This window comes from Leucopleurus acutus (assembly GCF_964270905.1).
Source record: "Leucopleurus acutus genome assembly, chromosome: 5".
Lineage (NCBI taxonomy): Eukaryota > Metazoa > Chordata > Mammalia > Artiodactyla > Delphinidae > Leucopleurus > Leucopleurus acutus.
The window spans coordinates 12477130-12503998 of NC_139147.1; the positions used below are offsets into that span (position 1 = coordinate 12477130).

Here is a 26869-nt window from a genome sequence, read left to right on the forward strand (position 1 = left end):
GCATGTGGGGTTCTTTCCCTCCCTCACCCAAACGTTTGTATAAGAAAAATCATGAAAAAATGCTAGCCCCACCCTATCACCCCAGTCCTAGTTTTTTCTACTTTGAGGCACATCTTTCAGCCAGACAAGCATTGGTGTCAACAGCAAACGAGAGCTAAATTCCACGAGCTGCTCAGGGTGTCACGGGCTGCCTAGGACGGGAAGAAACAGAAAGGAAAACTAGCCCACACCCTCCATCACCCTCACAGTCAACCTGTCTTTCACTTCTCTCTCCCATTCATGTTTTTGTTCCACTTTTCTCTCCTGGATGGGAGGTACAGCCAGATAACCTGAAACCAAACTTTTCCAATTGTCATTTGAGGCCCATTAATAGGTCATGAAATTAATGTGCTGAGTTGTGATTAAAATTTTAAAAAATAAAGAATAGCTCAGAAAACATCAAAGTGCATCACGCAAAGTAAGGATAAACAGTAGTTTATAAAAGATTTTTTCAGTTGAGCGTGCGTTATGTAGGGCCAAAATGTAAAATGTTTTTCTCACTCGGGGTTGTGATCAAACCAATCTGAAATTCCCTGCAGAAGAAGGCGTGAGCGCAACGGTGGCCGGCGGGACCTTCACATCCTGGAATCGCTGATGCTTAAGTCCCAAACTTAAAACATGAAAGAGAATAATTTCCTAATAGAAATGCCACCTTTCGGTAACTTGTAAATTCCCATGCCTCTCTCCTGAAAACAGAGACGTAGCAGTGAGGCCAGAGTTTTGAACTGCTTGAAGGAAACGTTTTAGGATCTCAAGATTACCATCAGCTCTGGCGCTGGAAAACTTGGGCAATGGTTCTTTAAAACATGATGATGGGAAGATTCATGAATGAAAGGTGCAGAGCAGAAACCAGGTTACAGATGCTCACAGAATCCTCACAGATGCTCATCATTCTCTTTAGTATGTGAACATAGTTGAGGACCCATCAGAGGAGGGAGAAGTCAGGTGATGACTCAGCAAATGTCTAGGAGGCCCTTTACCCACTCACTGGAATCTTAATATAACAGTTTGAACTTAGAGCCAAGAAAAGTTTTGTTTCCTTTTTCTAAATAAAAAGAACGCTGTGTCTGACCTTGACATGGGAGGGTTCGATTTCGGTGAGTCATATCCGCACTGGTATGAGTTTTTCAGTGCTTTTGATGAGTAAACACTAAATCCCACCAACTCCGAAATATTGCCTGACTTCAAAGGTCCAGCCTGAGCAACGGCCTTTAACGCAGAACAGAGGGCCTAGTAGACACACCAACTTCCAACTAGAAGAATACCGAAAATGCTAAGAATTTTTGGTGAACTGCCTTCCATTGGCAGAGCTTGCCAAGAAGGAGAAGGGAGAACACAGGACAGAAAGCAAGCCTTATCTCTGTAATCCGGAAACTTTTCAACAGGAATGGTTTCTTTCTTTTTTTATCAGAATTAAAAAAAAAATTAGATGAGCTTTTTTAAGGCATGTCATGAAACGCATTTAGTAGCCCCCATCTCTCTGATTTATTAAGACACGTTCATGAAAGGTTCCAGCCTCGGTACCAGCCAAACTCACCCAGAGTAACATGACACTCCCATGTAAGGCCTCCAGTGATTTCTGTCCCCAGAATATGGGCAAATCATCTCCTGGAATGGAGGGGCCTGGGAGTGTCACATTATGTGCTTGGAGGTTAGTGCTGTATGATGTTGAGTCCTTTGGTTCCTTGGGAGTGTACTAATTCACTGTCACCTAAGAGTGACATTTCTGGGTTCTAAAAACAATGGGACCATTAACACAATTGCTGCTTTTCTTAGAGAACTAGAATTTGGGTTAGAGCTGGGTTAGCGTGTGGGCAGCCTTCCAGAAACGGGTTGCCAACATCTCTGTGGGTTCGGACGGTTGACCCGGGTAGCCTGGGTAGAGGTAGAACCACGACTCTGCTTAAAGGACAACAGCAACAAATTCTCTCGCCTAATTAGAGGTCTTTGTGTGCGATGCATTCCTCTTTCACAATGCATACGGACTTCCCAGGTAACGCAGCGGTTAAGAATCCACCTGCCAACACGGGGGACACAGGTTCGAGCCCTGATCTGGGAAGATCCCACATGCCGCGGTACAATTAAGCCCCTGTGCCACAACTACTGAGCCTGTGCTCTAGAGCCCATGCTCCGCAACGAGAAGCCACCGCAATGAGAAGCCCGCGCACCGCAACAAAGAGTAGCCCCCGCTCGCCGCAACTAGAGAAAGCCCGCGTGCACAGCAACGAAGACCCAAAGCAGCCAAAAATAAATAAATTTATAAAAACAAACGAACAAACAAAAAACAATGCATAGACACATCTGCATATCAGCAGTGGCCTTTCAAAGATGGGCATGTGGAGTGATCTGCCATGATGGGAACATGTTATTATTGACATTATTTATGACTGCCAGTGCATGGCAATGTTAACATGCAGACAGATACTTGGTCTCTTCTATTGTGTTTTTAAATTCTCAGCAGACAGTGCACCCTGCTATTGCCTGCACTCAGGGCAGACCGCACCCCCCTGCCCCCCCCCCCCCCCGCCATTGGTATATCACTGCCTTTCAGTCATTCACATCTTTAGCAAGAATTACTTTAATCTGCCTCTTGGAATAATAGCTACCAATCGCTGAGCTCAAGTCCATGACAGGTGCTGTGCTAAGCATTTTACGTACAGCACTGTAATTTTAGTCTTTACGACAGCCCTAGGTAGAGGGTGCTTTATCTTCATTTTCTAATTGAGTTATGGTGCCTCAGAAAGTTTCCCTCCACTGCCCAAGGTCACACAGCAGCTCCACAGCAGACAGGAACATGAACCCCAAATTCAAAGACTCACTGGAACCAAAATTCTCTGAAGGGATGATATTTAGGGAGGAAGTGAAGCATGGCACACGATCGGGGAAAAGAAGATTCTAGTGAGGACTGTTGGTAAGATACTCTCCAAAAAACAAACATACAAGTAAGCCCTGATTTGTAGCCTTAGCCAATTTCCCCGGTGTAAGAACTTCCATCAGGGCAGATTCCACTGCACACAGGCACGGCTGGGAAGAGATGGGAGTAACTGGCTCTCACGGTAACAGCCGGCTCCATGCGCACCTGGGTGCAGCCGTGGGGGCTTTGGACCATTAGAGTGTTATGCAGGGGCTGGAACTGGGGCCATGGAGAAGAGCCTCAGGAGGTGACAGGGTTGCAGAAAAAGAGACAGGAGGGTGCGGGGACCTCACTTCCACCCCTACTTCATAGCAGCAATAGGTGCTGCCACCTAAACGGCAGTGCTTTAGGCCCCCAATGTCCAGGTCACACGAGGGGCTCTGGTTTCTTTTATTTATTTATTTTTGGCTGCATTGGGTCTTCGTTGCTGTGCACAGGCTTTCTCTAGTCGTGGTGAGTGGGGGCTACTCTTTGTTGTGGTGCGCGGGCTTCTCATTGCGGTGGGTTCTAGGTTCACGGGCACAGTAGTTGTGGCTCGCGGGCTCAGTAGTTGTGGCACGTGGGCTCAGTAGTTGTGGCTCACGGGCTCAGTAGTTGTGGCACGCGGGCTCAGTAGTTGTGGCTCGCGGGCTCTAGAGCGCAGGCTCAGTAGTTGTGGTGCATGGGCTTAGCTGCTCCACAGCATGTGGGATCTTCCCGGACCAGGGCTCGAACCCATGTCCCCTGTATTGGCAGGCGGATTCTTAACCACTGCACCACCAGCGAAGCCCAGGGACTCTGGTCTGAATGTTTGCGTCCTCGTACAGTTCATATGCTGAAATCCTGATGCCCATGTGATGGTATCAGGAGGTGGAGCTTCTGGGAGGTGATGAGGTCATGAGTACGCAGCCCCCATGAATGGGATCCGTGCTCTGGTACACGAGACCCCAGAGAGATTCCTCGCCCCTCCGCCGTGTGGTTAGAGCAAAAAGGACAGCCGCCTACGCGGAAGCAGGCCCTCAGCAGGTACCAGATCTGCACCTTGATCCTGGCCTTCCCAGCACTCCAGAACTGACAGAAATGAATTTCTGTTGATTATAAGCCACTTACATTATGGCATTTTGTTGTAGCGATTCAAACAGACTAAGATGCAAGGGCTCTGCCCCTCCAATCCGTTACACACAGGGCAGCCAGAGGGCCCTCTACCACCCCAGCCGAGTAGCCTCCCTGCTTCAATGCTGCCCTACGGGAAGACTCCACCCACTTCCCTGGCCATCAGGGCCCTGGATCACACTCCAGCTCTCTGCCCAGGGCTCCTTTTGCTCCTTCCGGCCCCCGCACCACCCTGTGCCACCCCTGCCACAGGCCTCTGTAAGGACCCAGCTTTCTGTGCCCTGACTCTACCCCAGAAGGTTGTCACCATCTGCCGGGAAAGCCTTCCCTGAGTTCCTGCCGAGGTCAATTCCTCCTGGGAGCTTCTCGCACAGTACCAAGGGCGCAGGGGTCTTCTTTAGATATTTTTTTGGACAGAGAAGGTCTTTCTGGAGAAAGGAGGTCTTTGGCCTAGAATCTAAAGAATGAGAAGCAACTGGCTATGTGAAGATCTCAATAAATGCTCACTTTATGAAGGGACATTGGAAATCACCCAAGACAGAACCACCATCCAGGAATCCTCTGTGAGATATGAGTTCTCTTCATAACCAAAACGTGGCCCACAGCTGTGCACAGCAGGTGCTTAATAAGTGTTTGAGGAAATGAAATTAGCAAACAGACCTAACTGCCCACTGGAGAAACCAGGCTGAGGCCCAGCACTGGCTTATCCAGGGTCCTGCCAATTTCATGAGGGTCTTTTCACTTCTTCTAAAGTCTGGTCCTGTCCAACTTTTTATTATGAACTATTTCCAACATACAGAAAATGTGAGAGAATATCACAATAAATGGGCAGAAGAGAAAAAGAAGGGAAAGCTAAGACAGTCAAGGGTGAGGCCAAGGGCGTGGCCAAAACCATGGCCAGGGCATGGTCAAGGGCATGGTCATTTTTTGTTTGTTTGTTTGTTTGTTTTTGCGGTACGCGGGCCCCTCCCTGTTGTGGTCTCCCGTTGCGGACGCGCAGGCCCAGCAGCCATGGCTCAAGGGCCCAGCCGCTCCGCGGCACGTGGGATCTTCCCGGACCGGGGCACGAACCCGTGTCTCCTGCATCAGCAGGCGGACTCTCAACCACTGTGCCACCAGGGAAGCCCTAGGGGGTGTGGTCATTTTTTGAGATTCAGCAGAGGGAGGATGTTACTAAAAACGTGGGCATCTAGAGGTGATTTTCCTGAGTCTGTGAGGTAGGGCAGGAGTTGGTGAGAATCCCTGGGTGGGGAGCAGGGGAGTTTCGGCTGTTCTGCAAACTTTGGGCCTGCTTGTGAGAGCTTGTGATTGTGTGTACTTGTGAGTGAGTGTGTGTATGTGGTATGACTACATGTGTGACAGTGCATATGTGTATAATAGTGTGTATGGGTGTGATAGTGTATACGTGTGAGAGTCCAGGTGTGTGCATCGTGTGTGATAGCGTGTGCATTGTGAGTGTGTACATGGGTGCACGTGTGAGTATGAGTGAGTTTGAGTGTATGTTTGGACGCAGAGTAGGGGCGCTGAGCCATAGGGCCATTCTAAGGTATCTGGGTCCCAGCAAGGAAAGGATTTGAGACAGAAGCCTGGGTATTTGCTGAAGCCCCCAGGGCTTTCTCTGAAGACGTGCGCCTGAGACCGTTCCACGCATATGACTGATGCCTCACCCGTCAGAGGAACCCAGGCCACCAGTGTCTTGGGAGATGCTGGGCTCCAGAGGCAGAAACCAACACAGAACAAGATGCAAAACAATGAGAACGGTTGCATTGCTGTGGCAGTACAGAATTTTACAAATGATTATCCCTGATGTTTGGCTAAATGTTGTTGCTAGAACACTGCTGTCTTTCAACAAGTTTTCCGAGTGTTACCAGGAACCCGTAATTACCTTTGGCTTCTCTCAGGCAGACCCTCCACGCCTGGAGGTGTGACCTCCTCATGGAACAGCAATTATTTTTAGCCTGCAATGGGTTAACCACAAAACTGGCGTGTGTTAGAAATGGCGCAAGTTAGTGGGGAGAAGTGCAAGAATCAGGATAGAAGAGCTTGCTCCGCCAAGTCCTCTTCCTCTTTCTTTCTCCTTAGGAAACATGCTGCTTCAGGAGCCCCCGCTGAAGGTGAAAGTGGGAAGAAGCCAGTCTGTAAAGACCTGGAATCTGGGGCTCAGCTGGCAGCTGTGCCACCAGCCTCCTCAGAAAAATAAGTTGCCCTGCAGCCGGGGGAGGGGGAGCCTCATAACAAGCCTTCCTCTGAAAAGGAGAAGCAGCTCCTTATGTGGGGGAAAAGCCATTGCAGTCTCTTGTCACCTGGCATCTTTAGCATCAGCACAACCAAGTTTTACATATTAGGAAGGATTTTTTTAAATTCAGGGATTTGCAAGAATTCACACAGATCGGTGCGCGTGTGCACACAACACGCACACAGATACACACAAACTAAAAAACCAGGTGGGATGGGGCCCCGACATTCCGATGAACAAGAGTTTCAAAGCTGGACGAACGTCAGCTGGCGGAGCATTGCCGTCAGGGAACCCACCCCCTGCACATGCTGTGCCCCTCGCAAGTTACTTACTAGGTTGGCATTTAAAGGAGACCAGGAGGTATTTACTGCTTCCTGGACAAAGGTCCGGTCCAAAAACACGGCTATTGACCAGGAGGTGGCAGGTCCGCTGGTTCTGGCATTCGTCCAGCACCTTCTAAAATGAGGGGGTAGAAAAGGGATAGGCTTGAGAACCACACACAGTGTCTGCGAGACTCCACACCTGGGCTGCTCTGGGCTCTCAGGAGGAAGGGCACCTGCCTGCCTGGCCTGGGGCTCCCGTTTTAAAACCTTCTCGCTGGTACCAGCTGTGTCTAAGATGCAAGCACCCGCACGCGGCTGACCAGGTCGGCTGCCTGTCTCCCCATGTCTCCCCCAAACGAAACCTGCTCCAAGAGTGCCAGGCCTCCCTCAGAAAACCAGCTCCTATTCGGCTCACCTGGCACCACTGCTGACAGTTTGGGCAAGAGCGCTGCATCATGGAGGCTCCCAGGGACGGGAGCAAAATCAGGGCACCGCGGAGTGTGGACTGGAGGGGACTTGGAGGCCCCCTTCTGGGAGGGATCCGTGGTTTTAAAGCTGACAGAGGGCTATGGGGAGCGGGAACCGTAATCACAGCTCCTCATCCTTAGAAACACCTGACGCTGGCCACAGGGAAGCTCAGCATCTGGGAGATGCTGGCCTTGGAGACCTCAACCCAAACACAGGCCAACTAATAAAAATTAAAAAGCTGATTCCCTAGGAGGCGGGTCAAAAGGGATCTTGCTGTGATTTATGTCATAGAGGGTTCTGCCTATGTTTTCCTCTAAGAGTTTGATAGTTTCTGGCCTTACATTTAGGTCTTTAATCCATTTTGAGCTTATTTTTGTGTATGGTGTTAGGGAGTGTTCTAATCTCATACTTTCACATGTACCTGTCCAGTTTTCCCAGCACTACTTGTTGAAGAGGCTGTCTCTTCTCCACTGTATATTCTTGCCTCCTTTATCAAAGATAAGGTGACCATATGTGCGTGGATTTAATTCTGGGCTTTCTATCCTGTTCCATTGATCTATATTTCTGTTTTTGTGCCAGTACCATACTGTCTTGATTACTGTAGCTTTGTAGTATAGTCTGAAGTCAGGGAGCCTGATTCCTCCTAGAGTCTGTCATACAGAGTGAAGTAAGTCAGAAAGAGAAAAACAAATACCGTATGCTAACACATATACATGGAATCTAAGAAAAAAAAAAAGGTCATGAAGAACCTAGGGGCAAGACGGGAATAAAGCCACAGACCTACTAGAGAATGGACTTGAGGATATGGGGAGGGGGAAGGGTAAGCTGTGACAAAGCGAGAGAGAGGCATGGACATATATACACTACCAAACGTAAAATAGATAGCTAGTGGGAAGCAGCCGCATAGCACAGGGAGATCAGCTCGGTGCTTTGTGACCACATAGAGGGGTGGGATAGGGAGCGGGGGAGGGAGGGAGACGCAAGAGGGAAGAGATATGGGAACATACGTATATGTATAACTGATTCACTTTGTTATAAAGCAGAAACTAACACACCATTGTAAAGCAATTATACTCCAACAAAGAGGTTAAAAAAAAAAAAAGCTGATTCCCACCCTCGCTAACCTCAAGGACGTGGGACCCACGTTTCCTGGTGGAGCACTTTTCTGGGTGGAATATGCAGGCTTTCTGTTGAGTATTTGGCTTAAAATTTTTCCTTTATAAAAATAAATTTTAAAAAAAGCTTTCCTTCAAATCTCTCCCGACCTTTTCCAGGCACCTTTGTGAGTCTGCTCTGCGGAAGCTTGGGGAACGCCCAATACTGGGTTGCAGATGGGCCAGCGTCACGCTGCTGCCCTTCCGGCTCCCAAACGGATCAGGCCCTGCCGACGACAAACACAGAGGTCGTCCGCACCAAGTACAGTAAAAATGTTCCCAAGAATCTACTTATTACTATTGGACTGAAGTGCAGATTCACGACCCTGTCTGAGTCGCCATGTTCTCATAGTGGCTCATGGAATATCTCCGTGAAGGATGCTGGCCCTACCAGGTATCCCCCCGTCACCTCAGCGGCCCCGTGGATGTGCGTAAAATCAGGAAAAATGCCCAGGGAGACCCCAAGGGCCCCCAGATGATGGTGCATATTCCACGGCCGAGGGTATCGTGAAATAACTCAGTCCTTGGATGGCTCTTCGTGTTACAGCCATGGAATGGGACCCAAGGGCAGAGCTCTTTCCAAACTGTATTACAGCTGGAAGTTGCAGAGAGGGGACTTCCTATAGCCATTCAGTCGTGGGCTAGATCAGGTGAGGTGCTCCTGTGTGGACATCAACCTGTCCTCTCCTACGTTAAGCAACTGCCCCCTGAGGAAGCACCTTGCCTCAGCCCCCAAACACAGGTTAAAAGACAAAGTAAAGGATCTCCTAGCACGCGGGGATGTTTCTGGCAAACAAACCCTCCGCACAGCATCAGAATTGTGTTCACAAACTCTGACTTGTCTGCCCGGTTATGGCAACATCCTCTTCCCTCGGGGATGCCCGGCAGAGGCAGGCGCCCGTGTTGGAGGGCGAGGTGCCCGTGTTTTGGAACCGCAGGACGCCAGGAGTTCATACGTTCACAAAGCAGGCACTGCCGCCCTGGTGGCACCGGCCACGTTCTTTTTATGTCCCTAGGAGGGCAGCAGAAAGCCTGGGTACCTGGGATAGGTGGGCAAGAGTGCTGGGGGGAGGAAAGGGAACATTCTCAAGGTACAGGGAAGGATTGGGGGTAGGGTGGGGCACACAAGTAAAGGAACTTCTTGTCTGCAGAAGACACACGTTGTCTCTCCTCAGGGTGTGGAAACCAGGGGATTCATTCAAACACATTCTTCTGGCTCCTCAGTTGGTGTCTTTACCAATCACATGACCACCCGGGTACTACAATGCTTAGCTTGGAAGTAATACATAGTAGACAAAATAGAAAAATCCTTACATGATCATTTTATGTTTGCTTCTCCTCTTCCGGCCTTAGGGAGAGCTGCACGGCATTACAGCTAATTCCATGTCTCCTCAGTCCGCCTAGGAAATTTACCATCACCCACATTTCCCACAACTGACAACATCAAGCTGACATCTAATTTGCCACCTATCTGCTCTAACCACCGTGACTCCAATGGACTCACAGGGAACTTTGGAGGCATTAAAAAAACCCAAGGCCAAGGGACTCCATAATCTTAGCTAACTAGTTATAAATGTTGAGGGGCCTGGGAGAGCAGAACAGAGGTTGTTTGGATAATTGAAAGCCAGAATAGTCTAGAATCATCATTGCTATATTAGTTTTGACCTCCCCGTAGACCACATATTTCCCCAATGCCGACTGAAAAAAGAATGAGTCAGCCACCCCCCACCCCTAATTCCTGGTACCATCAAGGACGAACCAGCAGAAACTGCCCAAAATAGCTCCAAACAAGAATAACATGATTATCTACAACGGGAGAAGCAAACCATAAAAAAAAAAAAAAAAAAGATAATTAGTGATGTTCCCCTTCCTTGAGTGCATTCTCTAAGAATTTGATCATGACTTCTGATGTCTGCCTTGTGGTTTCCACTAAAGAATGCACAGCCTTTCCTCTCTCCCGGGGTACTGATAGGCAACGTAGGCCTGGAGGTTAAAGCCCAACATGACGATACTTTATGGCAGGGAGGAGTGTGCCTATGAATAACTTCATTCTGCAAGTGTATTAAGGGAGCTCTCCAATAAGCAGGAATTCTATTTAGACTCGTTTGGTAAAGAATCCTTTTGAGAAGCAAAGACTAGCTCGCCTGCAAAATGCGTGATTTGCCTACGTTGAGATTTCATGGAGCGGGTTTGCTTTGAGTACACTATAGGATCACAAGTAGATACACAGAGAGAGAGAGAGAGAGGGAGCGAGAGAGAAACCCATTTTGTCATCTTAAACCATCCGTGAAAGGCAATACCTGCAGTGTGGTGGGCGCCACACAGGTTAAGCTGTCTTCTCTCTGGGAGGCAGGTTGCTGCGCGCTACATGTTTGGTAATCTTGCCCATAAAATGCCGATTGGACACTTATCGTCGAATGCCGAGGGCAGTGCAGATCCAGATGGTCCCCATCACAGGCATAGGCGGTGTGGTTTTGCAGGAGTTTGGTTAGGTAACCTAGAAAACATGCAGCCGGGTTACAAGAGGCCCAGGAGTTCACCACTCCTTCATGGATTTGGGGCAGGAGGACCTCGGCTCCCCGGAGGGAGGAGCTGGTCAGTGAGGAAGGTGTGGGCGGGGCCTCCTCAGCTGCTCCCTGGACAGGACACCAGACAGGCCCGGAGCTGGGGCGGAGGGACCGGATGCTCGTTTTTCCATCTGGGCCTGAAACCTTGCTCTGGAATGGCACGTTGCAAGCCTCCAAGGGCTCCTTCCCTCCAGGAAGCACTAAAGGACGGGCCAGGAGCCATGAAGTCCCAAAGCATCTCTATAAAGCAGGAAAAAAATGCGAGTAGGTGTCCCTTGGGCATGTAGATGCCTGTCCTAGGGGAGACTCGGGTTCTCTGATCTCCCACTAGCTGGGCCAGGCCTTCCTGGGGCGAGGGGATGCCGTTTTATTTTAAGAAACCACTCCTGGGCCTGCCTCAGTCCTGGAGAAGAAAGCAAGGCAGGCCCCCTGCATGGGATAAGGGCCTTCTCTGAAGGGAAGGGAAGGGGAGGATGGTGGGGCTCTGTTATGGGTCGAATAGTGTTCCATCCCCCCAAATTCATGTTCACCCGGAACCTCAGAATGTGACCTTATTTGGACATAGGGTCGTTGCAGACATAATTAGTTAAGATGAGGTCAGACTGGAGTAAGAAAGGCCCTTAATCCTGTATGACCTATGTCCTGATGAGAAGAGACGAGACACAGAGGCAGACAGCCATGTTTCTACAAGCCAAGAACACCAAGGATTGCTGGGAGCCACCAGGAGCTGGAAGAGGCGAGGAAAGACTCTTCCTTAGAAACTTCAGAGACAGCAGGGCCCTCCGGACGCCTTGATCTCAGCCTTCGGGCCTCTGGAACTCTGAGAGAATGTATTTCTGTTGTTTTCAGTCACTCAAGTTAGTGGTCATTTGTTACAGCAGCCCCGGCAAACTCATACAGGCTCCCGATCCCTGCGTCTCCGGCTGGCTGGCTGAGCTGAGCAGGGCCTCGGGCTCGGAGGAGCGCTGGCGGCCTGGGTGTTTTCTCAGGAAGGAGGAGGGAAGGTTCATCTGAAACACAGATTCCTTTCCTCCTTCTCACACCTCACGAGGTCAGTCGCAAGGCGGCTGGGAGGGAAGCCAGGGACTTTCTGGTGAGGTGTGTGGGAGACGGCCTGGCAGCCTTCGGCCTCTGAGGGGGAAGAGGGAGAGTGTAGGAAGGCAGCCTTAGAGCTCCCCAGTTCCCACACGGCCAGGCCGTGTTCCAGCTAGTCCTGCTTGGCTTTCAAAATCCTCTCCGGGCTGTAACGCTCTGCAAAAGGCACCCAGTCCAGCTCCCTGGGCTTCCCTGACAGTCACAGAAAAGGGACTGAGATGCTCTGCGGTACGGTGGGCACACCAGCCCATCCACACCTGCCCACCTGAGGACGGAGACCGGGCGCCCTTGACAGCACACTGCATCCAGACTGTAGGTCTTTCACTGCGACTCCTTTTCTTCCTTCCCGCCCATGACAATCATCATGAGAAAGGCCAAGACATCAGCTACCCTGATTTAACTCTGCTTCGAGAAGCAAAGTCTAGCTTGAGCAGCAAAACTGCCAGCGGGCATGTGAGTCAAGGGCCTGCTTGGTGAAATGCTGTCACTCATAAGGTCACTCAAACCCCTCAGGGCACCAAGAGGGGCCAGGAAGAGGCCCCTTGGTGGTCCTAGGGCCCCAGGTCGGTGTCATCCTGTAGGATACACAGGTGAGCCCTGATTAAGCCATGATTTGATTTGTACAAGATCATTTGTGGGATCTCAGCATTATGAGCTGAGCTGAGCCACACCAGGGAACTCACGGTGGCCCTCAGGCTGCCCCCAGGCCAGCACCCACCCTGAGGCTTCCCAGACTGGTACCCCCGCGCTTTAGCTTCGTCATTAACACTTTCTTGTCCATCACGCATCACTCATGGAGACGATGGGCTGACTGAAATGTTAAATTAATTCTGGGAGCATGACTTCATCTTCATGTTTACGGTTTGTGAAAAAGGCCATGTGTTACTCTGGCTAAATGAAGGTGATGATAAGGCCCTGGGGCAGGTGGAGCCACAAGACGGAAGGGGCCTGGGTCCTGGATTCACGGAGGGGATTGCTGCCTGCTCCACAGATTGTCACATGAGTGAGAAAGAAACTTCTGCTGTGTTCGGGCCATCACCTTTCTTCACCCTGTGTGTCATGTACTCTGTGCCCAGTGAACAAACTTGATCTCCGTGGGACCATTTACATCAAAACACAACACGATGTAGCACAGTGGCCCGAGCCCCCCTGCATACCGTATTCACATTCTGAGTGATATTCTAGAGGCAGAAGCTCAATGCATAGAATTGACTAACTGCAGGTCTTTTAGGCCCTTCTGCACTTTGAGGGGGGAGGGGAGCCTCCTTCCCCGTACATCAGTCCTAACACTAATACGAGTTCAAAGAAGATACTTCAGCAGTAAAGCTTGCTCTAGACGCGGTCCAATTCCTTCTTCGAAAACCTATGCCTAGGTCCAATAATGGAATATTATTCAGCACTAAATGAAATGAGCTATGAAGCCACAAAAGACACAGAGGAAACAAACGCATATGACTAAGCGAAACAAGCCAATTTGAAAAGGCTCCACACTGTGTGATTCCAACTATACGGCGTTCAGGAAAAGGCGCAACTGTGGAGACAGTGAAAACATTAGTGGTTGCCAGAGGTCTGGGGGGAGAGAGGGATGAGTAGGTGAAGCACAGGGGAATTTTAGGGCAATGAAACCATTCTGTCTGATACTATACTGGGGGATACATATCATTATACGTTTGTCAAAACCCAAAGAATGTATAACATCAAGAGTGAACCCTAGTGTAAACTATGGACTCTGGGTGATAATCAGGTGTCAGAGTAGGTTCACTGATTGTAACAGATGCACTGCTGGTGTGGGATGCTGACAGTGGGGAAGGCTGTGTGTGCGGGGTCGGCGGGGAAAGGGATATACGGGAAATCTCTGAACTTTCTGCTCCATTTTGCTGTGAACCTAAAACTTCTCAGAAAGAAAGTCTATATAAAAGGGCAAAAATTTAAAAACCACCCATGCCTCCCCAGGATAGCGCGACCTCTGGGAAGAGAGGGGTTAGGTGACAGGGAGGGGACGTGACAGGGAGTGCGTGTTGCTGGCAAAGTTTTGTTTCTTGACCTGAAGGGGGGTTACATGCTTTACTTTGTGAAAGTTCACTGAGCTACGCACTTAGGATCTGTGTACTTTTTTGTTGGTAGATAAATGTTTGTTTAGAAAACCTTTACCTGCAGTTTTGTGACCAATACTCTACACTAATAAAGAAAGTCTAGATACTGTGGAGCCTGTGGCTGATGTATAGGACATGGAGAGCCATGGAACCCCGTTTTCTGCAGCTGACCCCATCCCATCCACACTAGATCCTCCTCCATAGTGACAGCAGGAAACCCTCATGAGGACAAGCCATTGGCCCGCCCACCTTATGGCCCCCATAGGTGCCTTCCATGCCCCGTTCTGATTGGCCGACTATGTCAGAAGCTGCTAATAGGTCCAAAGAAGGACAGTTAGAACTGCCCACTGCTTTCAGCAACATGGAGGGCATCAAGGACCATTTGGAGAGGCATTTGGGATGGTGAGTGGGGAACAGAAGCCAGTTTAGAAAAGGCTGAAAGGGAGTGGAAGTTAAGGAAATCTAAGATGGTTCACCTGGTAGACAGAATAATGCCCGCCCCCCCAAATGTCCACAGGGACCAGTCCCCAGAACCTATAAATATGTTCTTTACATTATAAAAGGGACTTTGCAGTTATAATTAAGTTAAAGATCTTGAGATGGCAAGATGATCCTGGCTGATCTGGGAGGGACCAGTGTCATTCCAAGGGTCCTTATACGAGGGAGGCAAGAAGGTCAAAGTCAGAAGAAGGAGGTGTGGCAAGAGAACCAGAGGTTGGAATGGGGCAGCCATGAGCCAAAAAATGTAGGCGGTTTCTAGAAACTAGAAAAGACAAGGAAACAGATTGTGCCCTGAAGCCTCCAGAAGGAATGCAGGCCTGCCAACACCTTGATTTTAGACTTCTGACCTCCAGAACTGTAAGAGAATAAGCCTGTGCTGGGTAATCATTTGTTAAAGCAGCCATAGGAAACTAAGAGTTTATACAGATGACCCTTACAACAACTTGGTGAAGATAAGGAGAGACGTAAGGCTATAGTCATAAGAACTGATGTCCAGGGAGAGATTTTTAAATAATTATGATTGTTTTAAAGTTGGGAGAGGTCTATGCAGGTTTGTATGTATGTGTAAAAATATATGTACATATGAGTCAGAGGTCGTATGTAAATATATTCCTTACTGTAGATTAAGGTTCAAAACATTTGAAAGCGGATGCTAGCAAGAGAGAGCTTGAAATGATGGACTGTGGGCTCCAAGCTAAATAGAGGGAAGGAGATGATCACGGGAGAGGCCCAAGGGAACAGAGAGGTCCTGCTGAGATCCAGCAAGGTCAGAGTGGAGGCAAGCACACCAGCAAGCTGGGGAGGGAGGAACTCGTGCCCAAAATTTATTTGAACAGATTTCAAGACGGAGCAGTTGCAGGTGATGAAGTGGCCACGGAAGTGGCCACGGAGGAGTGTGCAAGAGGTCAGCGGAGGAGAAGGTTCTTGGAAACGAGGATGCCGGGAGCTGGGAAGATGCCCTCTGGATCAGGCATCTCCCAAGATGAAGGAAGGAACTGGGGTGCAGCAAGAACCTTCCGCCAAGGTTGACCTTGAACAAAGGGCAGATGACAGATGACCCGCTCCCAGTCCAAAGCCCCTTCCAGCGTGCTACCCGGCTTCCCCAACCAACACACGCACTCTTTCCAATGTGTTGTGTAGGGTCAACACATTACTTAGTGTCTCAGTCCATTCAGGCTGCTCTAACAAAACACCACAGACGGGTGGCTTATAAACCATGGAAATTCGTTTCTCAGAGTTCTGGGGGCTGGAAGTCCAAGATGAAGGCACCAGCATGGTCAGGTTCTGCTGAAAGCCATCTTCCTGCTTCATAGCTGGCCTCTGCTCACTGTGTCCTCATATGGTGGAAGGGGCAGGGGAACTCCGTCAGGTCTCTTTTGTAAGAGATTCATGGGATCAGTGAATCCCATTCATGACGGCTCAACCCTCATGACGTCAGCACCTGCCAAAGGCCCTACCTCTTCCCTTTGGGAGTTAGGATTTCAGTACATAAATTTAGTTGCACAGATACATTCAGACCAAGCACTTAGCTTCCCCACACCTTGGTTTCTTGGCTGGTTCAAATGGGATCTTTTTTTTTTTTTTAATCAACATACGGCCAATTTTATGTCATTTATGCCCTCGCCAACTTTCAAATGGGATCCTTTTTAAAGATGTAGCTTTTTGTTCACAGTTCTCTCTGGATCAAATGCCCCATCAGTCAAAAATGCTTTATGTGTTAATACTCTCTGCCAGCATTTTCACAGTCTAGCTGTATATTTGGGGGCAAATATTTACTACCCTGAAAGAAGGCAGAAGTACACACTCTGTTAAGAAATCACTCCTCAGGGGCTTCCCTGGTGGCGCAGTGATTGAGAGTCCGCCTGCCGATGCAGGGGACACGGGTTCGTGCCCCGGTCCGGGAGGATCCCGCATGCCGTGGAGTGGCTGGGCCCGTGAGCCATGGCTGCTGAGCTGCGTGTCCGGAGCCTGTGCTCTGCAACAGGAGAGGCCACAACAGTGAGAGGCCCGCGTACCGCAAAAAAAAAGAAATCACTCCTCAGAATCTGGCATGGCCTGTCAATGCTCCGTTGATCCTTGCTTAAACTGGGGGAGAGGAGGAGTGGGAGGTGTAGATGCTTCATCAGCTGCACACAGTGCAGACGCCTTGGAACAGCTTCTGTTTAACTCCAGGATACTCTCTTCCCTGGTGAACCCTCCACTGTGTATCAGCAGAAACTCCTGCAGCCACGGCCATGGCTCAAACCTTCCTCAAAGGCACATCCCGAGAGGCTTGGGTTGGGCAAATCTTAGAGTTATTTATTTATTTATTTATTTTGCTTTACGTGGGTGGACTCTCAATGACTGCGCCACCAGGGAAGCCCTTAGAGTAATGTAGATAAAGGCTTTTATGTTTCCCTGTTTCTAAAGGTAGGTGAAAAGTTCATGGGAAATGAACCCCTAAGAGGGGCAGCAGCTCTTCTCTGTCTTCAGAAAGATATCCATGGGATCATAACCCCCATCACATTTACAAGGAAAACCCATTTATACACAAATAATCCAGGGACCACTGAAGGACCAGAATGGAAATGACTGATTTTCAAAGAATAGGGATTCTTGAATCCCCATTCAAGAATGGGGAGGAGGTAAAGAGTTCTATGGGAGGAACAGGTATTGCGCAGGGAAAAAGAAGAGTCTATCCGAAATAAGCCTGGAATGTATGGGTTCAACCAAGGCAAACAGTGCTTGCCCTGCAGGACTCCACAGAGCCACAGAGAAGCCACTGTGCACTGGGGCGTGAGGAGGGACATAGGAGGTAGAATCTCTCGCACATATTTGACCAGACCCCCCCCGGGTTTTTTTTTTGCATGAAGTATCTGAGGGTTACTGTTAAGCACATCATTCTGAAGGGAACGTTCACTGAGTCTGTAAAACACGGTCAGTGCTAAGAGCTGCCTCTAACTTGGGTGATTTCAGAAGGCATTTCAGAATCCCATACTGCTGAGGAATCCTCATCCTGAAACAGGGGGACGGACAGGGAAGAAGTGGGGGGAGCAGAGGATTAAAAGGCCTGAGACCAGGGTTCAACCTGGGATTAAAGTGTGTGACTGTGACCATCACCTCTCAGAACTGACGTCCTCATGTCTTACTGTGAGGATCAAATGACGTCAACGGGCAGAGCATCTTCTATCAATCATAAACCATTGCACAACACTAAGGTATTGCTACTATATGGTAAATCCTGAAGGACATAAACTTACTCATTGATGGAATGCCAATAACACCCCCAGTCGCCCCTCTCTGCTCTGAGCATCAATGGTTAGACGGTCAACTCAGAGACGGTCAACTCAGAGACAAGCACACAGCCCAGTAGCTGCCATCACGGTCCAGAAATGTCACTGCTGAGCTTGGAGGGAAAAGAAAATTTTTCTCCCTTCCTTTCTCCCTCCCTCCCTCTCCCTCCTTCCCTTCCTTCCTTCTTTCCTCCCCTCCCTTCTCTCTTTCCTTCTCTCTCTCTCTCTCTCTCTCTCTCTCTCTCTCTCTCTCGCTCCAGTTTTTAAATCAATAAGGTTTAAAAACTACTAATATTTAGAAGATGCCAAACGGGCTGCAAATTCTTCCGCTTTCTTTTCTGAAGCCAGAAGTCATCCACAAAAGTCCCAGTTTCCCAAAGGCTGAGGTTGCGGGAGTCACCCCGAGTGCAGGATGTAAGTACCTCAGTCCCCGGTCCCACATCCATGTGCTCAAGGCCCCTATCACCTGGGGCCAATTTCACAACCTTTCTTCTGGGAAGAGAATGGAATTCAATTGTACTGTTCTTGCTACCCCACGCCCCCATTTTCTTAAAAGAAGGCAGCTCCCTCCAGTCGGTTAATGCTTTAGATAAGAGACCACACCCTTTTATTCACAAATACTCAAAGGTGTTTCTACATGTCTGAAGTCCTCTTCCAGAAAAGGGTATTTTTTCTTTTGTGTTTGTGAGTGTGTTTGGAAAACTGGCTAAAGCTCGAGGAGGGGCAGCCCACGCGGCTTTAGAGCAATGAGTCAGTGAGTCTAAGGATGCAGGAAAGGCCCCACAATGGATAAAGGGCTCGAGACTGGGAACCACACACCCAAGAGCATTAAGATCAAAAAAGTCTACTTAGACTTTAAGTCTCTTCTCTAGTCCCAGGTTTGGCATGAAAACGTTGACTCTGGAGGTTAATTATGAGAACTAGAGCCATCAGCCTGTTTCTTAGATGTTTGGGGGGGAATCACAATGACAGGGATGACCAAGGTAGCTGTGCTGCTCTTAAATGATGCAATTCAGATCCTGGTCCCAAAACAAACCAGCCGAGGACAGAGGTAAAGTGGGAGTCTAGATGGGGCAGAGACAATACATTTCTTCCTCAGTCCATGGAGGAGCAGTTTTTCCAGGCCTCCTGACAATATAGTGGACCCGTGGAAAGTTCTGGCCAATAGAAAAAGGGCAGAAGTGATGCTTGCCTCCTGCAGGTCTGGCCCTTGAGACCCAATGTGACTCTCTACTTCCTCTGTCTCCCCATCTGCTGTCACATGTGGAAGAGAGAAGGGACAAGGCCAGATTCTGAGCACCCAGAAGATGGGGGAGGCACAAGGCAGAAGGAACCTGGGTCCCTGAATGACCTCATGGAGCACAGCCTCGTTATCCCAGCAAGATTTGGGAGCTGTTGGTTTCAGCAGCTAGCCCACCCTGACTAATACTCCAGCATTCTGTCAACGGGTACTTGTGTTAAGTAGGAAGCTGGTAGGTCTTTGAGGAGTAGCAAACACTTTCACCAAACACATCTCACTGATTTATGATGGCGTGTTGACACCATTTCACATGACCTTCAATCCTCATTGGGATAATCCTTTCTTTGAGCTGAGACCTTGCTGCCATTGAATTACTAAGGAGATAAAAAGAATTAGAGGTCTCATTACTTAGCCTACTAGTCACCACTCTTCACAATGCCACTGACTTTTTAAAACTTTAAAAAGCTGCATCAGCAAAAGAGACTAAGTGGGCTTTTATGGAACGCTCACAGGTAGGCAAGTTTCCATGTCCTGATGAGTATGGGAAGGGTTTGGGGCTGTGGGCAGACTGGTGTGGTGCCCCAGAGGGTGCTGGCCCAGGATAAAAGTGCCAAAGCACAGACGTGGGGGCCACAGGTTATGATGCAGGGAATTCAGGCTTTGAAACCCCTCAGATCAGATGCTTTTCAGGCACGTTAAATATAACCCCTTTAGATCTGTTTTCTCATCTGTCATATCGGAGACATACCTACTTTACAGAGTTGTGCAGGCCGTAAGATAGCATAAGTAGAGCAGCTTACACAGTGGCTGGGTATGTCAGTTTCATTCCTTAAGGACTGCTGAGTGTACTAAGAGGAAAAGAGACTGGGAGTCCAAGCTCTATGGAAAAGGGAGCCCCAAACAAGCAAGGACAAGCAGCCCCAAATCCACTGCTTCCTCGCTCAGCCACGGTTTGGATTCAGCATTAAGACACGGTAAAACAGCAGATGATATTTGCTTTCACAGTCTATAAAAATGTCCCAAGGACGGGCTCCTATTCACGACGGGGATTACACCATTAATCATTTGTCCCCCGGTTTGAGGATGTCATGGAAGCATTTTTTACAGAAATGAGCACAACCCTCCCCCAAAAAGAACCAGCTGAGTGCAAATTTGGAAAAGTTTGCTGGCTTCTGATACGTTACTTTTGAACCTACAAATTCCAAAAATCCAGTTTCTGACCCCTTTTTCTCAACAAGCTCAAGCTGTGCTCTTTGTCAATAAAGCTGCTTGATTTTCTTAAAGCCAAATAAAAATACTATTGCTAAAGGCACAAAACCTGCAACATTTTCCATGCCTGCCATTGTTGCAAGAGCATTTAAAGGAACCCCAAAGTGTATGTGATTAAAATACTTTCACATTTCTGATCAACAATCATGGAAAAAATAACCCTGGAAGTTGGCTGCTAACATTTGACAAGAAAAGTGACAGCCGCCCGGCTCTTCTCTGTGACTTTTCTGCCTAAGGAATGAACATTTCTTCATCTTTCATGAGTGCCACATGGCACCCAGGTCCCATTTTTCCACTTCCCCCGGGCTTTGAATTCTTGTATTTAACTCTGGTTCCTGACAATCACTTAGTCAATGACCTCTTATCTTGTTAGTTTTTCTCCCAACATCTCCTTCTTTTCCCTTTCTGCACACTGACCCTCTGATTCACCAAACCCCATACTTTCCCCTACATATTCATATATATTAAGCGGATTTTTCTGTGTGGACGACCAGGTGTGTATTTATACGTACGGATCAGATCCTTGTGCCTGGCTAAGCATTTGTTTACACGTGTCAATCCACTATTTGGCTTTGACTCATTCAAACAAAAAAATCTCAAGTTTTTATGAGATCAAGCCCCTTCCACTACCTACCTGACCTCATCCTTGTAACTCTCCTCCTCAGCTCCAGCCACACTGATCTTGTTTCTCAAAAATGCCACACAGGGACTTCCCTGGTGGCGCAGTGGTTAAGAATCGCCTGCCAATGCAGGGGACACGGGTTCGAGCCCTGGTCTGGGAAGATCCCACATGCCATGGAGCAACTAAGCCCGTGTGCCACAACTACTGCACCTGCGCTCTAGAGCTCGCAAGCCACAACTACTGAGCCTGCGTGCCACAACTACTGAAGCCCGCATGCCTAGAGCCATGCTCCACAACAAGAGAAGCCACCGCAATGAGAAGCCCGCGCACCGCAACAAAGAGTAGCCCCACTTGGTACAACTAGAGAAAGCCCGAGCACAGCAACGAAGACCCAATGATGAAGACCCAATGCAGCCAAAAATAAATAAATTAATTCATTAAAAAAAAAAAAAGCCACACATACTCCCACCTCAGGACCTTTGCTTTGGCTGTTCTGTTCACCAGAAAGCTTCTTCCTTCGAGTGTCTATTTTCTCCCTCCCTTCATCCTGACCTTTGTTCAAATGTAACCTTATCAGACAGGCTTTCCCTAGCTGCTCTGAAAAACATGCACTTCCTGCCCCACTACCCCTGATTCTGCTGTATTTCACTACAGGGAGATACTGTCAGTTTCTCCTCTTCTGAATATAAGCAGGGATGTTGTTTTATTTATTGCTCTATCCCCAGAACCTAGAAAGAGTCTGACATATAGTAGGAAGGCAATGAATAGTTTTTAAATGAGTAAGACTGGCAGAGAAAGGGCAGACCAGACGTGAATGGGTGACTAGTAGATTCTGATTAACCCTCGTGGCACCAACGTCACCCAGTACTTATAGATCTTGCTAGGGAATTGTACTGTCAATTTTTTCTTTTTATAAATTTGTTTATTTTTGGCTGCGTTGGGTCTTCATTGCTGTGTGTGGGCTTTCTCTAGTTGCAGCAAGCGGGGGCTACTCTTCGTTGTGGTGCGTGGGCTACTCTTCGTTGTGGTGCGTGGCCTTCTCATTGCAGTGGCTTCTCTTGTTGCGGAGCACGGGCTCTAGGTGTGAGGGCTTCAGTATCTGTGGCGCACGGGCTCAGTAGTTGCGGCTCGCAGGCTCTAGAGCTCAGGCTCAGTAGTTGTGGTGCACCAGCTTAGTTGCTCCGTGGCACCTGGGTTCTTCCCGGACCAGGGCTTGAACCCATGTCCCCTACATTGGCAGGCAGATTCCTAACCACTGCGCAACCAGGGAAGCCCCCGGTACTGTCAGTTTTTTAAACCTATATTCCTAATGCCTCAACATCCCCACAAACAGGCTGTGAGCAGCCCGCCCAGGCAATCAGTTGCACTGGTGTGATAAGGATGGTCCCTGCCACGTGCTCCCCTATGACCCAGTGACATTCAAACACACCAATAAAACCCCTCATGACTTCTGCTACGTACTCCACCCTGACCCCCAGTAAAGGTACTTGCCCACGGGTCCTCTCTCTTTCTCGGCCCCCTACCTGATTGGCTGAGCTGCTCCCTGGGTGCTTCTCCCCTGTGGCACCCTGCGTGGTGTGCCACGCCTCCCTCCTATAGGACCTGTGAGTATAATCAATCCTTTAATTTCACATGCCTCTCTGAGTGTAATTTCCAACATGCTGTGTTGGTGTGATCCTTAAAGAGCCCAAGAGGAGGACTTTCTCTACCATTTACAACACAATACTATAGTGTATATATATGTACATACATACATGTATTATATATATATTTGAGCATATGTATATAAACATATACAGAGAGAAAGAGAGAGAGAAAGATATGAATCAATTGATTACAAATTATTCTAAATGAACTGTGTTGGACTTGAATTACAACCGTACGATGACACTATTTTATGTTTGAACAGTCTGGTAGGAGCTCCTTTGTGCCTTTTCAACCAAAGATTTCACATCCTATAAAAATGAACACCTTATTCGGTAATCAGGTACCCACCCCAGAAAGTTATTCAGCCAACACCATCTGGATTAGAGCTGTTTAAAAGTAACTAGATCAATCCCCATTTGCCCGAAGCCTTTACACGGAATACTTTTTCTTTTCTTTGGGATGCAGAGTCACCCCCAAACTACAGAGCCACTTGGCGATTAAGGCAGGATGGAGGTGCATTTGATAACTTAATGCAACTTTTAATCCGCACTTAAAGCTCAGATGTGAAATCTACACTTGATCTTTCCTGCCTTGGAATTGGCCAAATTAGTGGCTCTATCCCCACGTACAACAAAAGGCTCTCAGAAACACTCAGGGAAGCCGACCAACCAGAGGGTCCGACACAGCCCAACACATGGATGTGGGGGCAGAGAGGTGCCACCTCTCCAAGGAGCCCCTGAAACAGCCTTTCAACTCCAGACTGTTCATTTCCCCGACAGCCCACGCTCAGGATGTGTAGGACGATCAAGGTGGCTTGATGCGCTCAAGGTAGAAAGATTCTAGGGCATGCATTCTGAGCTTTATTCAGTTACCTGGAAAATCATATAGTGATTTCACTACTCATCATAATAAAACTCTTTCCTTAAAGATGATGACTGGTGAGCAGCGCTGTAAACCTCAGAAAGCTATTTGGAAGGTTAAAACGATTGGATTTAGGGGCAGGATTTGCTGTACTTTTGACTAAACAGGCTTTGTTCCCTAGGCAGTTAACAAAAGCAGAGCAGGGAAGTTTCTAAAACTTGCAACAGGTGTAAACTTCGTATCCAAGAGGCTGTGCTGAACAGGCCAGGTGACCTACTGTATCTGTTACAGCCTCCTCGTGGGTTTAACAGGATTTTGGGCAGGTCATTTCGCTGCCCCCTTCTTTGGTTTCACCTTAGAATTAGGGGAGGTAGCAGCATTTCTTCTTTTGTATTTTGCAGAAACAGGGGAGGCTGGCAAATGTAAAGAAATACGGGCGCCCGCACGGTAATCAGGCCGGCCTGGCCTTAATCATTACATTCATCCTTAATTGAGTCCCTGGCATGCTGGCCCCTGGTGTAAACCTTCTCCAGTGGACTCAGCTTCACTCAGTGGCCCCAGGGACCCACGCTTTCTTCATTCTCCTATGAGCTCTTTATTTACTTTTCTGTATCCTTCCCTGGCTGACACCTGTTCCTTCTGACGGCCCTCAGCTTACACTTGCTATTCTGGGTCTGTTGCCTTCTTTTATACACAACTGTTTGGGTGACAGTTGAGCGATTACATCCCGTCATGTCTACTTTATTCACCACCGTGCTGGAGTCTTATTCTACCACCTGGCTTCTGGCCATCTTCTGGATGGCTAAGTAGAGGAAAATCCAACCCTGGTTCAGTGGTATATACAGCTGACCCTCATGATAACTCCCAATGTTTTTTGTGAACTCGCCTACTAATATTTATTTGACACCCCCAAAATCAATCCTCCCAGGGCTTTCCTAGCCATTCTTGGGAAAATTTGAGTCACCCAGTGTGCGTGGTCCCAGCCGTAGTGGAACCAGGTGACGCTCTGCCTTCTGGTTTCAGCTCTCATACGATCAACGTGGGTCCTTTTCATAGTCTACCTAGTGCCAGGTTTGTCACATTTTTGTGCTTTGTGCTGGTGATTCTGCTGTGTCGAACAGCCCCAAGCACGGTGGTGCACCACCGTCTCACGTTCTCAAGCGCAAGAAGCTGGGATGGGCCTTACGGAGAAAATACACGTGTTAGAGGGGTTGTGTCCAGGCACGAATCACAGTGCTGTTGGCCGTGAGTTCAACATTAATGAATCAACAATGGGTATTAAATAAGGTGTCTTTCATGGAAGCAACCTGAATGCCCATCAATAGAGGAATGGATAAAGAAGATGTGGTACATGCATTCAATGGAGTATTACTCAGCCATGAAAAAGAACAAAATAATGCCATTTGCAGTAACATGGATGGACCGGGAAATTGTCATACAGAATGAAGTCAGAGAAAGACAAATATATGATATCGCTTATATGTGGAATCTAAAAAAAGTGTACAAATGAACTTATCTACAAAACAGAGTCACAGATGTAGAAAACAAACTTATGGTTACCACGGGGTAAGGGAGGGAAGGGATAAATCGGGAGATTGGGATCGACATATACACACAAATATATATATAAAATAGATAACTAATAAGGACCTACTGTATAGCACAGGGAACTCTTCTCAATACTCTGTAATGGCCTACATGGGAAAAGAAGCTAAAAAGAGTGGATATATGTATATGTATAACTGATTCACTTTGCTGTACACCTGAAACTAATGCAACATTGTAAGTCAACTATACTCCAATAAAAATTTTTATAAAATAAGGTGTCATTAAGCAGAAACATGTATAAAATTAGGCTGTGCATTCTCATAGGAACAATGTCTCAATATTTGCTAATTCAGTGCTATACAGGACTCTACAGGACATACCACCTCGAATAATGAGGACCCAGTGTATTTCTATATTAAGGATAGAGCGGGATTTACACAGCCACAAAAGCGCTAGCCTTTGTAGGTAATTCAAACATGCAGAACTGGGACTGCCTTCAGAACAAGTCTCCATGTGGCAGAACTCGGTCTTTGCTTCAAAATATATATATAAGTATTCATTCTTCCTTTTTATAAAATGTTCAACCTTTCACAAAAGCCTTGTCATCTCCTAGCTCACGATGATACCCACGACAGCCCGCTGTGATGTCAGGGAAGTATTCCACTTTCGGCGGCACAAAAGATCTCACGCCCCACTGGTGATGGGGGCCAGGGTGAGTCCCTGCTCCGACTCTGGGCCTGGGTCTCTACTCCAGGTTCAAGGGCCCCTCATTACCCCTGCCTGAGTCCAGGATGCCGAATGAAGGAGGAACTGCTCACCACTTCTCTCTCTACACCTTGTCATAGTATTATGCTGAGTGATTTTAAATGCTGTGGTAGAGGAGCACAGTGGGTGTCTGGTGGGCAGGGTGCAATAACAAGAGACACCTGACCCACCCGAGGAGGTGGCGAGGAGGGCTTCCAGGTGGGAGGTGATGCCTGAAGAAAGAGCAGGAGGTAACCAGGTGAAAAGGAACCTCAGGCAGCAGGGGCGGATGTGCAAAGGCTCAAAGGGAGCTAGACGTTCGGCGTGGCCAGTGCACCGGGTATGAAGTCAGGAGGGAAGGCTGACGAAGTTAGCGAGGTCTTCCCACGGAGTTTGCATTTAACCTGAAGTCAGATGGGAGCCACTGCAGGCTCGAAGGCAGGCAAGTGATGCTGGTCAGATTGGCAATTCCGAGAAATCCTGAATCCAGGGGCCTGTGTTAGATGGACTGCAGAGACCTATGAAGAAATGAGGGTGGCTGCAGTCCTCTGGGGGGCAAGGATGAAGGCTTGAGCTAAGACAGGGGCAGAGGGATGGGGAGGGAGGGATGGAGATCAAGAGTCGACCTCGTGGGTCTATGCCCCACGCCGGTGCACAGAGCCAGCCCCACGCTCAGAAGAGCCCAGCTCTTGGTTTAATGCTCTGCTGTGACCACCTTGAAACTTTAATAATTTAATCTTTGAACTCGTGTTTTGTAAACGAAGCCCCATAGGCCAACGGGGCATGTGCTCGAGCAGAGGAGACCCCCATAACCTAGGTTTCCACCGTTGTTTCCCACCACGTTGCCACGCAGTGTTTGACATGCCCCGAGCACAGAATTCTGGCAGAAGTGCGATCTGACCAGCAAAACTCAAAGTGAACATCAGGAAAGCGTGTTACATCTCCAGCTGGGTAAGCAGAGATGCTGACAGCACTGAGAGGCCACACTGTCTGTTAGAATAGGAATCTGCTTTGAATGAGGAAGGATGGCAAGGGCATTGTAAGAAATAGGGACAACCAAGAAACCCACCGTATCTTTTTTTTACTTGTGTTTACATTAGCCAGATACGTATGCTGAAAATGATGACACAGAAGGAAAGGGAAAGACAGAGGAACCCACAGCTTCTCTTCCTTTCCATCATTCC

At 48.4% G+C, this 26869-nt stretch overlaps 1 protein-coding gene across 1 annotated transcript in view; it reads right to left on the reverse strand.

The window, feature by feature from the left end:
• Window positions 1-26869, reverse strand: part of EVA1C (eva-1 homolog C) — an 83891-nt gene that overhangs the window by 37888 nt on the left and 19134 nt on the right. Inside the window, exons 2-3 of the mRNA XM_082840286.1 lie at window positions 10527-10723; window positions 6614-6737 (exon numbers count right to left, since the gene is read on the reverse strand). Of these exons, the coding sequence (XP_082696412.1) occupies window positions 6614-6737; window positions 10527-10723 (321 nt within the window). The remainder of the gene's footprint in view (window positions 1-6613; window positions 6738-10526; window positions 10724-26869) is intronic.